The sequence below is a fragment of the Lagopus muta genome, chromosome 1, assembly GCF_023343835.1.
Source record: "Lagopus muta isolate bLagMut1 chromosome 1, bLagMut1 primary, whole genome shotgun sequence".
Lineage (NCBI taxonomy): Eukaryota > Metazoa > Chordata > Aves > Galliformes > Phasianidae > Lagopus > Lagopus muta.
The window spans coordinates 142,592,907-142,609,574 of record NC_064433.1 but is presented as its reverse complement, the minus strand read 5'-3'; the positions used below and the strand labels follow the sequence as shown (position 1 = coordinate 142,609,574).

General features: G+C 39.1%; 1 protein-coding gene across 1 annotated transcript in view; it reads left to right on the top strand.

Moving 5' to 3' along the window:
- The window catches only part of PCCA (propionyl-CoA carboxylase subunit alpha), a 265,701-nt gene that overhangs the window by 211,707 nt on the left and 37,326 nt on the right, over positions 1–16,668 (top strand). Inside the window, exon 21 of the mRNA XM_048933195.1 lies at positions 1,034–1,087. Within this exon, the coding sequence (XP_048789152.1) occupies positions 1,034–1,087 (54 nt within the window). The remainder of the gene's footprint in view (positions 1–1,033; positions 1,088–16,668) is intronic.

Here is a 16,668-nt window from a genome sequence, read left to right as displayed (position 1 = left end):
TAATCCTGTATGTGACGAAGAAAAGGAAAAATGATGTTCTGCAGTTGCAGCACAGAATGATGAAGATGCTGAGAACTGCATAGGGAGACTGTAAAATCTCTGCAATTGGAAGGTTTTAAGACTGGGTTAGATGTGCATCATTTCTGAGTGAATTGGGTATGTTTGGTTCTACCTGGGGTACCAGACTAAGGAAATTGCAGCCCTATTGCTGGGATTTGTGGTCTGTGAAATGCTGAAGATCTCAGTGTGGCTCTTTGTTGGCATTTTAATACCCACCACATCAATCTGTTTTTGGACGTATGTGTGTCTTTGTGTAAGCATTCGGTCTGCCTTCCATGACTAAGGCTATGATTCTGGGTCTCTATGTATGGTAACTTAATTGCAATAGGAAAAGGAGAGCAAAAACGTTTTGCGTTGAAGAGTGGGATGATTCTCAAAAACGAAGGAATTCTTTCTGAGTTTGACATGTATACATTATGGATAACACTGTGTTGAATCAATAAAAGTTCCTTTCTGTTGTATCATGGCCGACTGGCGGTAAGATTTGAAGGCTGTTTAATAACTTCAGCCAACTCCTGAACCATAGCATGTAGCCAGATGTTTCATAAGGTCATTTTTTCACCATTTTGTAAGTTTGCATTTTAAAAAGAGTTCAAAAAGTCCCTCATTGGCAGATAATAAATATAATACTGCAGGCACCAAGAACACAGAATCAGAAACTTAGAGATGGCAGAAACCATAGCATTCATCTCTCTGCAAGCCTGAGGTTCTTCCTTGTACTTGGTCGTATTTGTTTTCATTGCTTTTCAAAGTAGGTTTTACTGAGTTGACTGAAACAAAAGCAAAATCTGAACTGAAGTATGAGTTAGACTTCTGTTACTGAAAATCTCAAAGGAAATGGTTATGTTTAGTCTGTTTTATGGATAGTCTTTTGTACTCAGTTTTTATTACTTTGCAGTGATAGAATGCAAATAAAATAGAATTTTTGAGGAGCTTCTAATCAGTTTTTACGATGTTTCTTTTTTTTCCCCAGAGGCTTTCTCGGGATGCATCTGGAAAGACAAGCATTCAATTTCTAGGCACAGTGGTAAGTACACATAACTACTGTCAAGAGTTATGTTGGTAGTGTCTCATGTAAACAGAAGATAAGTGAATAGCACTGGCAACGTGTTTAAGCTTGCGTTTGTGAAGGTTGGCATTATGTATAAACATTCTGAGCCTAACAGCTCAATTTAGGTAGATTTTTAAAGATATCTTCCAAGGCATGATGCACAGTACCTGCACTGCACGTTTCAATTGATTCAAGTCTGCCTGTGATTCATTTACAGTGGATTTAAAAGTAGCTGAATATATACTTGTAAGCTTATTGCAAGATACGTTTGATCCACATCAGGATCAAAACCAATCTTCCTACTTCTGTTGCTTCACTGTACCATGCACCCTCACATACCGAAGGCATGCCTGTAGCTGTCTTATACAAAGACTACTTATTGATGCAAAGTACTATGACTTTTTCTCACTCTAAGCAAATGTGCTCCTAGTTGTTCTTTTTTTTTATTATTATTATTATTTTTTTTTTTTTTATTTTTTTTCCTGAGGAGAGTTTCACCATTTGACAAAAATTGACAATAAACTAGATTTCTCACTTGCTGTTATATGGAAGAGAAATAAAGGTATTAGGTAACGGGTGCTTATAAACATAAATGTGATTGAAGGAGAATCCAGTTCTATCATTTGCATGATTAATATGCTGCCATTGAATTTTTTAAAGTTCCTTAGGCACCTAAAGATAGTTCTAAAAATTAAATAACATTGAAGTATCCTTGAAAGTAAGTTGTCTTGATTACTGCCAATAGGCTTCCCAGTAGTGATTCTGACAGTGAAAAGCCGAGGAACAAAATGTTCTCCTTTGAAGTTACTCCTGGCATCTTCATGCACTATAAGTTTCAAACAAATACAAGTTAAGATTGAGTATGATAATGCTTTCATTCTACTTATGATTGATTCTTCTACAAGTCCTGTGAAGCCATTTTTGGGGATGTATAATGTGGCAAGAGTAAACTCGAGACAACATCTTTCCTTGTGTGTTTTATAGAGATGAAGTGTGCTTCTAATGTTTTTTGCTTTTTTGAATATGTATATTGATGCACATACACTTATTTATGTCTTATTCAACATCAAGCAGAGCATCAATTACAAATAAAACATAAAAGATAAGTTTTGCATACACAAGATTGTTGCTGGCTGACTGATCTGGTAGGCTTGGGTGAGAAGAAAATAATTATTCCCAAGTAGGTAAGATACAAACATATTGCATCTTTGTAAGAAGATACTGAAAAGAGTGTAATTGAACTCCAAAAGTGGTGCTGTAGCACTGGGAAAATTCTGATGTTTGTTAGTGGCATTAAAAATAAAATTTGTTGTTAAGTGTGATGTAAAAATGTTCTGTATTCATATGTTAAAAAGTGACTTGGAGTTCCACTTATGGACTATAACTCTTGTGCTGGGCGTTGTACAACAGGAAAGAAAAGGACAGAAGAGAGTACAGTTTTGATTTGCTTTTGACTTTATAAAATTAAAGATGAAACAGTTGGTGGATTATAATATTTGTCAGGTCTTACTGACTAGCCCATGCCATATTTATTGGATCCTTCTAATTTTGTGAAATCAAGTGTATGATTATAACTAAAATTCTTAAGAAAAACTAAGAAAAAAACCACTTTGTATTACTCTGTCCAAGATTTCTGACTTAATATAAGCTATGTGTATGTCCTGCTGATCATACCCGAAGAGAGAACTTGAGTGAGCAGGATAGACATGCAGTAGTGAAGTCTGTTTCCTAGGTTTTGCTCTGATACCAATTTTCCTACAGAATCCAAGCCAGAATCTTCACCTGAGTACATATCGGGTCTTCTAGCCTGGTCCTTTTCCTTCTCCCCCTTGAGTCCCTTTCCTTTCTATAATTTGTCCTTTGCACCTTTAACATCCTTGTGCTCTCTTGGTTTCAACATAAACCTCTCAGCTTTTGTGATGGGTAGGAAGTAATGGTTTTCCTTACAACAACAATCTCTACAAATTGCCCACAAATACGGATCTATCCAATCTATTTGTGCACCTGCACGTATATGTGCACATATGCACAAATGTAAATGTTCTGTCAATTGAAAGATATTACCCTCAACAAAGGTTTTAGAAGTACATTTTGGGCTCTCCATTATATATTTCTTACTAAACATTTACTAACATGAAAGTGCAGTCAAGATAGAGAAAGGAATATTTAGCTGCAAGAAACTCTGTTTTCTTGTTATTATCATAATGTATTACCATCCACGTGGTAAACTGTTTATAAAGTTATTGCTCTGGTCATTTTTTTCATAGTGGGAAACACTGGGGATAGCTATGAGCATTGAGTTACTTTTGTGACAGGACAAATTTGATGCCATTGGTGTGGCATTACTTAGTGTATGCACCAGCTGATCAGCTGCAAGCTACTTGGCAGGTCAAGAGACTTTCAGCTTAGATAAATGGTTTCACTTGGTTTTTTGACATTGATCTGTAGAAACAGCTCTGCTGCTGGTTTTTGATGAAACACAAGCCTCCACTTTGGGAAGCCAGTTGATACTCTGAAGAGAAATGAAACAGTGAAACATTTGTTTGTCTATTAGAAGCATCGTTGCTCTTTCACGTAGCTGGGTGAAAGACAAAAAAAAAACAGAAAAAAGGAACCCTACATTGCTGCAGAAAAATGACAGTTTAATATGAATTCTGATGCATAACATAGGACAAACATAGACAGTAGGGTAAATGCTTGTGTTAATGTGGCAGCATATTTCTGCTGTTTTACTGATCTTTTTCTGATTATTCATGCCTCTGTCAGCTGGACTTCAGCAATGAAATAAATCTGGGCAGGCAGCCGTTAACACAAAGAAAGCTGCAAGTATACAGAAAACTGCAGATTTTTATGGAAGCATTAAATTTATTCTAGAGTATGTGTAATGTCCTCTGTGCAGAATTTCAAGAAAAGAAATGCTTTCTTGTGCACAGATTGTGAGTGGCCTGGCTCCATCACATACACTACATCAGTGTCACTTATGGGCTGAAGACATGCTTGGCAGCAGTGCTCTGGTGCCTAGTGGAACACTTCCCTCAAAAGAAAGAGTCCCAGGCAGTGATAAATGCTTCTCAATATCCTCTGCTCATGGTGGTGTTTTGTTTTATTTTTTTTTTCTTCTGACTTTCTGTTTTTAAACATCAGAGCATCAATGGAGAACATTACAACATTCCTGTGAGGGAACAGTGAAAGAGCATATATGTGACAGATGTTAGTTGTGTTTCTTAATATGTTCATAGAATCATAGAATCACCTATGTTGGAAAAGACCTCCAAGATCATCCAGTCCAACCATTCACCTACCAGCAATATTTTCCTCACTAAACCAGGTCCCTCAGTGCAACAGTGTTACTTGACAATGCTCTTCAGTAGTGAAGATGGTGCAGGAACCCATGTAGAATGAAATCTAACTGTTTTGGCCTAGTAATCATGCCATTTTTAGGTACTTCTGAGTTCCATAACACGTTTTCTTGGTCCAGCCTTCTCACTGGAGATTTTTCCATTGCTTCAGTCTCACTCCTGATGATTTGGTGTTTTTTGCCATGTTCGATTTACGAAACATCAGAAGTTTTGCTGTGGAAATTTATGCTGTCATATGATTAATATCAGCCTGTTAATACTGTGCTTGCAATTTTCTGGACCTGCTAATTATTTAGTGATTTACCCCACCCTACTCCTGCTAGGTCTGCAACTTTAGTTTGAGAACTCTATTTTGAAAAATTAGTCCTGGTCAATCCCAAGCCATGCTTTTTAGCATCGTTGGCATACATTCTAGTACAGTAATAATCACTGAAAATTAATGACTTTTTGATTGTACTTGAACTGCTTCCAGATAAGTTAGCAGAAGGATGCTTCATAAACAATCAGGGTTAGGTATGTTGCCCATAAAGAAATGGAGAGCTTTACGTTCAGGCATTCCCCAAAATGTTTGCCTTTGCTCCCTGGGTTATTGCACATTCATCATTTATGCATCTAGGGTTACCTAAGAGCTACAGCTTAGTTACTTCTCATTGCTGATTTCCTATACCACTCTCCCAACTGCTATGACTTCTCTGCTCTTGCTTCAGCAGTAAGCTTCCAAATTCTCTGTCCCATTACTGAGGCTTACAATTGTCCTGGAACTTTCAGTCTTTATATAATCTCATCAGCTTTGAGACAGTTTCATCCTTTTTTTCTTTCTCTTTTACAACAGTGCAGAATGTGTCACTAGGAAAAATGGACAGTTGCTTCTGGATGCATTAACTTCTGAAATTTCCTTTTGAACACAGACAGGAAGGATCCTGAAACAGGCTAGAAACTTCTGCAGTGTTCTGCAGAAAGTGGATATTTCATGCAGCAAGCATGGATTCGGCTTAGGTGAAGCTTAGGTTCATCCTTAGGTCTGGGAAGTAAAAATTATTCCAACTCATGAGATGTGGATGATAACGTGGATGGTACAGCTACACATGCCCTTCTCATTTTAATTCTGTTATACATTCGTATGTTTTAAATGTGAAGTATAGAGGATACATCAAAGCTGACAGTCGGAAGCAAATTCTCAAAGGGACCTGGAAGATTTAGAAATACCACAGTTACCAAATGCCATGTCATAACTTAGGTTGTTTTGGGATTCTTCCTTTGGATTCCATTGGAAGGAGAAATAAAAAAGTGCTTGGAGTTCTTTCTGAATTTTGCTTCCATGTCTTAAATCAGAAGTTTGTATTATTTCAGTCACGTGGATCCTGTGTGCCCCAATGCGGATGCAGTCCTAGGTTGCAGGATGGCTAGAAGTGGGTTTTTTACATTGATGTTCTAAATGGTTTTCATTTTATTTATTCATTTTTAATCTTGTGTTTTTTTTTTTTTTCCTTCTGTTTTCAATTAAAGTTTTAATTTGCAGAGAAGATGTGTGATCACATCAGAGACGGGTGAGAATTCCCTAGGATGTCGTTCATGTGTGTGAGTTGTACAGTGTGTGCTGTCTGTACTACAGCATTCTTCGCATATAACAAATTAAGCACCTTATACCTCACCATATCAAGCAAGCAAATGAAAAAATAAGGGTTTCTGATTTTTCCATACATCCTTTGACAATTTTCTTTCTCAATCAGCCTGGTAGTGCTTTAAGGACAGGGATTGAGCTTGGCTGATTAACCTGTTTGTAACTTCTTGGAACACAAGTTGATAGGTTATCCAAGTGTAACTCAAGTGATTCCCTTTGGTAGACAAAGATTTACTGATGTTGCAAAAAATTATCAGTTGCTTTGTCTGAGAAAAAAGTGTCTGTTTTTTAACTGTATGAAGACTGTTACATCATAGTGAAGACGTAGTGCTTTTTTCTGAAGATGTCTACTGACAAATAATAAACATATGTGTAGCCCGTGTTTTTAAAGAGCTTTTTGATAGCTGAAGCTTTGGCATATACCCAAGAACTGTTTAGGAGGTATTAATTTATATGACTATGAAGCTTAACCAGGGATCTTAATGAAAGAAAGGCATGATGAAGTTAGTAAAGCTAATTTAAATCTCTGAATGTACGTTTTAAATTAAGTTTTTATTGATAATAAATATACTTTGTTTCTCATTAGTCTTCTAGGCTCCAGTGGTAATATCAGTAAAATAAGCATGTTTAACAAAGATTTAACATTAAAAATGCTATTAATGTGACCCTGGGTACACCAGCACAATTAGATTTCAAAGTGAGCATTTAGGATGTAACAGCGATTAATGACAACCATCGAAAACAATTTTGAACTCCATCAGTTTAACTCAGGAGGGTAAACTTAATATGATAATTTATCTAGTTGAATTGTATCAGCTTAGCAGGAAAGTATGCAAATATGTGACCCTTACCTAGAATCTAAATGGATGCTGCGCTGATGGATTTATCAGTTCCATTAAAGAACTTTAGGGAACTTTGGAATTTCAGCAATTGTTCCCTCGGAGGCTGAAAACCAAACCTGATCTCATACTGGGACCATTCTGGTCTGCATATTTCCATAATTTGCCTTTGCTACTAATATGACAGCAAGACACAAATAACTGTTTCTAATAATATCAAATGGAGTTGTGGAGGACAGCATTTTAATGTAGTAAAAGACCTCCCTGTGGGGTTGTTATTGCTGCTATAGAACAGCAGTTCCACAGTTGCAACAATAGTCTCTTAATTGATTCGTTTAATTAGCAAGAGATGAAGCTTGTGCTGCGTCTTGTCATCTGTTATCATGGGGGTGGCTACAGAGAGAATCTTTGCATTTGTCACTCTTTACGTACGGGTTTAAGTAGAGTAAAAGGAAACTTCCAAACGCGTTGCAGCTATAGAGGTGGGCTTTAATCAGAATGTTTTCTCTGTGTGCTTCCACAGAGCAAGTTGTCAATGTGTGGGCACGGCTGGCTCAAGAGCTGCAGTCGTCTCCACGATGGATTTTATGACAAAGCATTGTTTTACTGGGGAAAATCTTAATGCAGATACGTTTGGCATTTCTAACCTAAATATGCAAATCTAAGTATTATAGGAATGGTGGATTATTTGGGGCATCGGTGTTGTAACAGTTGACTAGATTTACTTGGAAGAAATAGGGTCAGATTAGTGAAACTGGCCATCTGGCTTGTGATTGCTTTTTAGTGGCATTTTTGTTTCCAGTCTGGATAAACAATGAGTTACAGGGCCACATGGTCCATGGTAGGAAGCATGTGTAAAAGAGGGACATTCTTTGTGGCTGGTTTTCCCTGGAGTAGTTATGCATACAGATACAGTGCTGTGCTTGCTTCTGGCAAATGAAGTCGTTTTTTATTCGGATCTATTTTATTTAAACTTCAGGGGTATGTAAACAAATATATTTTAAAGCTATGTAAATACATCAGAGCTTTGGTTTCATTTTCCTTCTCTCATTGGCTTAGGTTTATCTTCTGTTCAAGGTTATTCTTCCTTATGGAAGGAAATATTTCTAGAGGAGGACAAACTTCTTGTTAAATGCTAATTAAGAAAATGAAGGTTACATTGGCATGCTTCCATTGTCATAGCACTGACCTAAGATAAAGGATCTCTTATTAATCTGAAATAAATTAGTCAGAGGGGGAAGCAAGTGATTCTGTGCATGTAAAACACTCAAAGTGCCTATTCCTGCTCTGTTTTTAAATGCCCGTACTTCTGTTTTGTTGCTGTTACTTGCTGGTTTGTTTTTGTTTTTCCATCGGTGTATTGGCTGTGCCATCGAATTTTGGAGTGTGCTGCTGCTGTCAATCATTGTGCCATAGGGTCAATGTGCTGTTAGAAGAGGTGTAGAGTTTCTTTTTTTGCCTTTTTTCTTTTTTTTTCTTTTTTTTTTGACAATTTAAACAGAGATTTCACCCACTTATCACTGCAGATCCCATGGTAATTTCCACAAGGTTCTGAGATTGCTTCACATTCTGAGAGTCTTGGCCAAAGTCCACTTTGTGTAATTACCTTCTGTCTACATAAATCCCTAATGCAATTTTAGATGTGTTTGGTATTTTTCACTTCCTGTCCTAAATAGAGAAAATATTGCCACACGCTGCTCATAATTACTGTGGGTTGCATCCTAAGATCAAATAAAGAGATTCCTGTAAATTGTCTTTGTCAATTTTGTTTTCCCATTGTTAAAGCACCGGAATACATGACAAAAGATGAGTAAACAGTAGGGTGTGTAATTAAATTCACAAACTGATGTAATAACTGTTTTTGGTTTGTGGGTTGGTTTTTTTTTTCTGTTCTGTTACATTTTGGCTGTCTGTGAGATAAAATATTTCGGCTGATAGGACTGTTAGTGAGGGAAAAGGTCAACTTTGAGACCATATCAGAGGTCAAATTTAACACACTGCTATACACTTTGAAGCAGGTAGGATGCTGGTATGGGACTTTAGATGCCACCACTGTACAATGAGTTGTCTTTTCCTTATGTTCCATACTGTTTTGTTCCCATGACTGAAACTATTGCCTTTCATCTCTTACCTTAACTAAAATTGATTTCATTTCCTCGTTCTGGATACCTGTTGTGGGACCTGTTGTGGAAGAATGTGTTCAGTACTGTCTTTAAACTTATCTGCTTCTGCTGTTCTATATTGTGTCTTTTGATAGAATTTATTGCTTTGCACGAAGCAATACGAAGTTCAGTCCTCCTGTTTTCATTGCAAAAGCTTATATTACTTTATTTTATGCTATACCCAAATGTCCTTCATTCTGATATTTCATCTGTTCTTTCTAGTTCTTCTTTTGCTGATTTTTTTCTGTCATATTTGTCTCCTTCAGCTGTTCTTAGATTGCTTCTCTTGTGCATTTCTTGTGTCAAGGTTTTTAGGAGTAGTTATCTATTTTTGCTAGAGATATACAGGTTAGGTTGAGAAGGGAGTTACTGCTGTTAATCTGTTACTAATTTTCATCTTGTGTAAGCAGCATTTAAGGCAAGCATGAGAATAAGAGTAAGCTACAGAAAAACTGCTATGTATCAGCAAGCTGTATAGCTCAGCTGAAGGTGTCTACAGCTGGAACATCGGAGACTCTTGTTTCTTGTGAGGCAAAGACATCCTTTGCCCCTGATATGTATCTGATAGTATAGGGGTACAGTGTAGTCAGTGCTAGTAAAATAGAACATTAGTCTTCAATAGGTATTTTGTAGTTCTGCATATTTTTCCCATCATTCACTGTAGTTTGTGTCTAAATACCAAGGAAACTGAATATACCAAGTAGAGACAATTTAGTTCACTTTTAATGAAACTGAAGTTTCACAGAAATTCTCTTCTGTGCCAAGTACACTGAGAATTACATAAAACCTCACGCATGTCTGCTTTTCTGAAGGACAGCAACCCCCACTGCTGCAGACATGCTTACTGATAGCAACAGGCAGTCTACATCTTCATTTCATTCATGCCATTTGATATTTATAGCCCTTGCCCATAGTGAGGCGAAAGAAGGTGAAGGGCAGAGCAGTTGTAGGAAATATCATGCTTGTGTGACCATCTCCCAAACCCCAGTCTTGTGTCTTGGAGAGGTGCCATGTTGGCAGGGTGCACAGGAAGTATTAGCATAGCAAATTGTGTTATGAGCAGCAGAACCACAACAAGGTTCTTCCTGCATCTGATGATAATTGTTTGATTGGGGGGAGGGAGGGGAAAAAAGGGAGGTCAGGGCGATGCAGATGAAAAGGAAAAGCCCGCACTATTGTAAGAACAGTGAAAACAAATGCCCCTGTGCCAAAGAGCTTCAGCGTATGTGGCACAGCAGAGCTGAATGAGACACGGGAATATTCCATCATGTCCCGAAGTCTGGTGGGTAGGAAAGGTGTGGTGATCTCCTGTGTTTCCACTGCTAACTCGTTTTCCTCCTTGCTTCAGGGTAATTTCTCCTGAAGTGCCCTCAGAACCAACTTTCACTTTCTTTGATGTCAGTCTTCATATGAGGAAAAACAAAGATGTTTGAGTTTTAAACTACTTATGTTAGTGTGCTGTTACTAGTCTATGGGTGTTCCTTGTTTTTTTTTTTTAGTGAGGGTTTTGTGTTATTTTGTTGTTTTTTTTTTCCTCCCATAATCTTCTAAGGTCCAAGCCCACTGTTAACATTTAACAAATACTCAGTGAGGAGAACAACCCAATGTGGTCACTGTACCAAAGCCAGATCTGGACACAGCATTAGGGAGATCACAGCTATGTCCTGGAAGGCATCTGTCCCACAGCCTGTTTTTTGACACAGTGACTCAGAAAAGGAGTATTTGAAGGTGGGAATATCCTATTTTATGGTATGAAGTGGTGGCTTCTGCGGAGCACAAACTGTACTAGTGCTTCCTGTAAAGCAAACTTTACACGTCAGGGAAGTTGAGCAACATCTCAAGATGCAAAAGAGGCAGCGTTTATCTATGCTTAGTATTTTTCTTGCCGTGTTGCAGGCAAGATTAGAATCTAGAACAATAGTGTTTCCTAACTTACCTTAAGTAGCTAAATAGAAGTGCAGTGTTACTTGTGAACTAACTGTACAAATGTGCTCATGCTGTTGGAGAGCCCAGAGTGGCATTTTAGTGAGTTGAAGAATGTTTGAGGCTGGAAGGGACCCATCCGTTCAAAGCAGGTTGACTAGAGCAGGGCGGTCAGGGCTGTGTCCAGTTGGCTTTTGAGTATCTCTGAGGTGTCCCCTAAGGCATTACAGGGCAGTGATGCAGAGGTAATGTAGACAGAGAAAATCAGGACAAGCAATTCCAGGTTTGAATCATTCTTTACAGTAGCTTGAGTGTCTATTCTCAGGAATATCCAGACGAAGAGAGATCAGAAGTTCCATGTCTAATCTAAAGAAGGCTGCACGTTTGTGATGGAAACATAAGCATGTAGCAGAGTGCACTGGTAGTACTGTAAGGCTTTGAGACTCAAGAGAGCTCGGGCAGGTTGGTGCCTCTTAACCCACCAGAGTCCTGCTAGAAGGGTGGAATGAAGCCATAGGGAGCGTTAAGAAGAGGTTATCAGAAAAGATGTACTGGATTCTCAGATGGTCTTCCTTCACCCTGAAGGAATACAGATTTTAATAGGAACATTTCTAGGGTATGCAGGAAACAGAAAGTTGGAGTCAAAGTATCAGCAAAAGGGAATCTGTTTTGTTTTTTTTCTTTCTTTCTTTCTTTTTTTTTTTTTTTCCTCTGTAAATGCTTTATAATGTTAAAAGTAAGTGCATGTTTTCTGTGGATGTGTGTAAGGTCACCACTTTTCCTTTGGATGGTAGATAAATTTTCAAAGGAAAAAAAGTGCTTAGCTTAGCCAATCTCTTAGGTTCATGCCTCAAAAACATGAGGGTTCACAGAGAAGGTAAGAAGTAGAAAAATAGCATCAAAGCCATCTGATTATTTTCCCTGCCTGGTCTGATTGGTCAGAGGTTTGTTCTTTCCTCATTTAGGTACAGAGTTTTTTTTTTATTACTAGGATTACTGGCTCATTTCCATGCAGGTTTCCCTACATTGTTATTTGCTCCGCTCCAGAATCAGCTCTGCTTATGGCAAACAATCTCTTTTACACTTCTTTTCTTTTAACTCTGATCCTAGAGCACTTGCTGAGAGGCAGAGGGAATCAAAAGTTCCTTGGCGTTTGGAGGGGAGTTCTCCCCTCGCAAGGAATGACCCACTCTCAGTGGGTCCCTCTGGTGAATTGAGGGCCAGCTCTGAGGAAGATCTTCCAACGCTGTGCAAGCTTTGCAAGTGTTTTAAAACCTGTGTGATGTTTCAGGCTTTGTCACACTGCATATGGCACAAGTTGGCCTCCAAACGATGTTCAGCATTGTGAGATTGCTGGGAGGCCCCTCCAGCTGCAGATAAACAAGCTGCAGTAACACTGCTGATTTTTTAATTCCTGTCTCTTTTTGCGGTTCAGACCATTGCCAGAACTACACTGGAACTGGATTGAGTAACATGAAGGACGTACTGTCTTATCTGAAATATCTCATCTGAAAAAGCGTTGTTCATGCTGACAGATGGTATTGCATTGTCTTGAGCCTGTGCTGTGCATGTGTCCCAAGCTGAGCAGTTGGCCTCAGAGCACTGACCACTGTTTGCCGAAGAATTTGGGTGTGCAGTGGGATGGGAGCAGATGTCCCAGTAGTTAGCTGTGGTGGATGGAAGTGGGGGAATCTGGGCTAATGTGAGCATCAGCTCTGTTCCTTGGGCTTGAAGAAAGCAGAGTGAGCATAGATTGTAGGAAGAATGGTGTGTTTGGGGTTTTGTTTCAGTACAGGTAATCCCAATCTCTAGGACATCGTGACCACTCTGCAGTGGGAGATGAGCAACAGAGAACTTCCCCTGCAGAAAAGCTTTCTACCAACAGAGCTTCTTCCTGGGAACTCATAGCCACAGGAGTGCTCAGTGTAAGGATGGGGCTTAAAGGCCTGGCAACTGTTGGGAAAGGCTTGCATTATACCTTGTTCTTTTGTCCAAATGAGAGCTGCTTCTCACTAGCTAAAAGGTCTGTCTGTGCCTGCTAGCTCAGAACAAGACCTCAAGGGCTGAGTAACCCAACTCTCTGCAGCCCTCCAGAGCTCATCCTGAAACTGCTCTGTTTTGGTTTTGATCCCTTTTTTATTTAGAGTTGAGATTTTCTTATGTAATATACAGCTAAAAGTGATTTTAAAGTACTTGAACTTAATCGTGTTTGTGTTGCCCACCCCCATGCTTTTATGTCTGAAGGCTCCATTAGTGTTCGTAACAAAGAGAGAGTAACACAGATGGTAAACATTTTTACCCCAGAACACCAGCAGTGAACACCATATCTCTGATTTAGGAGTCTCGGTGCTGTGCTTGCTCAGCTGTACATAATCACTCTCATATCCTTCTCTTGGGTTTCTGGCCAGTGAGGGAGCTGTACTGGCAAGCTCAGAGACATCTCCCTGGTATCTCTGAGCTATGGCTCAGTGCTCACATGTAGCACTTTCCAGAGCAAGAAGCTCCACGCTGGAGCTGGTGTCAGCTTTCATGTAGCGTGTTGTCTGATTTTTAGAGATTCACTACATTTACTAAAATTAAAACTCTTTCATATGACGACAGTATCTTCCTTAGCTGCCAGGCAGCCACAGCAGTTATCGTGGTTGTGAATGCCTGCTTGGTACAAAAGATAAAAATCCTGGGGAGCTGCGGTTCGCCTTGCCTGAGTTTTGTGGTAGACCCCATGGCGGGAGCTTGTGTGCATTTGGTACAAGACAGTGATATTTTCAATGTTTGTATTTTCTTTCTGGGAATGCTGATAGCAAGATGAATAAGTGTAGTTGGCTCTGTGTAGTAGTTCAAATAAAAGTGTAAAAAAGTAATTCCGTTCATTGCAGTATTTATCAAGCTGACTAGCTGTGAGGTTTTTGTTTTATCTTTCTTTCTGCTTTTCTTTGTACAAACAAAATAGTGAACTTAGGCTCTGTCTATCAAAATGCAAGTGGCTTTTCTTTTGTACTCAGATGAGAGAGATAATCCTTAACTAAAATTTCACATTAGCATTCTGCTTGTAAAACAGTGTGGTGTCCTTTGGGCCAAAGAAGTTTTCTATCAACAAGCACGCACTACAGCCATGCAGCAGTGGCCCGTTTTGGTGACTTGTTTACTGCTCTGGCTTTCCTATCCACATTCTTAGCTACAGACAAAGCATTCAGATAGTTTTCTCTTTGTTGAAATAAGATGAAAATTGCCTGAAATTAGAGCCAAGTTCGCATTCTCTGGAATACCGTTTCAGCCTTTGGATGGAGCATCTGATGCAGAGTAACTGAAAACTCTAGCCAGGTTTGTTTGAACAATCTAAACTTAAAGAGAAGACAGCAAAACAAATACTTTTTAATTCTTGTGCTTTTTATATTTACACTGGCGGTGGTGTCTTCCTCAGATAAAACGTTTTGATATTAAGCAGTTCCTCTAATTTTACTGTGCTCTGTTTCTTTTTATGGTAACACACACTGTGCAGGAAGGTCATTATACGGGAGAAAAAAGCTGTCAGCATAAAAGAGAAAGTTAACATTGCACATGTTGTCTTTGTTTATGGGGTTCCTGGAATGTGTTGAGAACCAAGCCAAATGATAGCTTAAACTGCTTTTTTTAATATTCTGGGCTGCTGCTTCGCAAGTTTGGCAGTGATGGGTGCTTCACCTTGCAAGTACGGGTCGCAAACTTACCTGTGAAAGCATCTAGAATGTTCCCTTTGTCTGTTACTAGTATTTACTTTAAAGATGATTTATATTTCCTGTGTCGTTTGGGGGAATGTGACAGTTATGGCATTCAGTTAATGACAAAACATGTATTGGTATCACACTCGAAGCTGGCTTAGGCGAGTGCTGGTCTCAGTGTTGCCTGATGAGTGTACATCACAGGGAGCCTTGCAAACTGCACTGGTGATTGTCTCACTTAGTATTGCATTAACATCTGTGTTACAAATGGCCATTCATCAGCTGGCATTTTTGCTTGAGTTCCAGAAGCAAGATGAAAGCAAATGCAGCTACTTTGCATTTATTAAGTTCCATCTCCTAACAAGTTACGTGTCTAAGGTTAAAGCAGGGCAAGGGTGTACAAACCATGAATCATTATTAGTTTATGTAAGCAGCACTAAATTCTCTAATTTTGTTTCCTATTTAAAGAAGGGTAAAACTTTGTCTTCTGTAAGCCACCTTCGGTTTATAGACAAAATGAAATTTTCCCCTTGCTGATACAGGGATGACAAAGTGTTCTCAGGGATTCCTTCTGAACCTGTGCAGGAGTGGGGAGGGAACCTGCTGGCTTGGGACGTAAGGGATAAAATCAACAATTAAAGGATAATAGTGAGTTGGGAAGGAAAGGGAAGATGACTAGCCAGGAAGGATTAGCCTGAGTCAGGAACAAATTTCCTGAAATTGGCCAAGCAAGTGCTTAAATGGAAGTGGGCTGTGCTCTTAAAGAGCGATTTTGGAAATGTGTGAGCCACTGAGAGGGTCTGAGAGATCAGTGCAGAAGGAACACAATTGGGGAATGGATGGATGCTGCCTTGCAGAGTCAGAGAGAAAGCACTGTGCTGTTGGAGGACATCAAGATTTCCACTCCTTTCTGTGAGAAGCAGTGTAATCATACCATGAGTAAGGTTAACGTGCTAGCTCACAGATTGCCTTCCAGTGGGGGAAATGCAGTGCTTAAAGAGCTAATCTGTGGATTTTCAATATGGTTCCCCTTTATAATCTCACTGTGCAATAATAGCAAGACTTGCTAAAGGGAAAATAACTGTCTGGAGTAAATCAGATAGGCAGGTTCCATGGAGAAAACCAGTGTCTTGGTTGACCAACCGCCACCTCGTTAGACGAACCCTCAACTCTTCTGTTCTCTTCTGCAGGCTTAATAGGAGCTTGGGATAAAATGTTGTCTGAGGCCCTTTTGTCAGCTTCCATTCTTGTATTTTGACCTCAAAGAACTGGAAGCAGTGCAAGAGACAGACCAGGCATACGTGTGTGTGTGTGAGGAGAGGGCCTGTGGTTTCTGCACAGAAGAGGTGGTGCACTGTGATCACTGTTGGTGCAGCATGAGCATCATCTCATGAAGTGGCTTGGCATTAACAAATACTGCTGCTACCTGCATTCAGGCATTGCAGCTGCTCGTGTTTATTTTACTTGAGATATTCTGGGGTCAATTGTGTTAGCTGAAGTGTACGCACGTCTGCCTTGTGAATCAAAATGAGGATTTGGTTTTCTCATTTTCATTGTGTTTCATTATGCTGGATTCCTTCACAAGCCAAACTGATATTTTTTTTTTTGCTGAGTTTGCCTTGGGGATGTATGGGAATGGACACCTCAAATGCTAATTGATTATTTTTATATACATTGTAGCACCTACATTATTTCTCTGGTGATTAATATTCTTTAAGCATCAGTTTTGTTCTGAAGCAATTCCATTAGTCTTCAGTAAAGCTGAAACTGTGTGTTTTGCTCTCTGTATTGTGTTTTCAAAGTGTTGGTATCCATTTAACACTTCTCCCACCCAAAGGAAGAAAGCAGAGTTTATTTGGATGTCAGTGGTTTTAGCATACTGTGAACTTCTGGCCTCAATCTAAATAAAATGGCTGAGATCTCCAAATACCAAGTAGATAAAATTCCAGTGTATT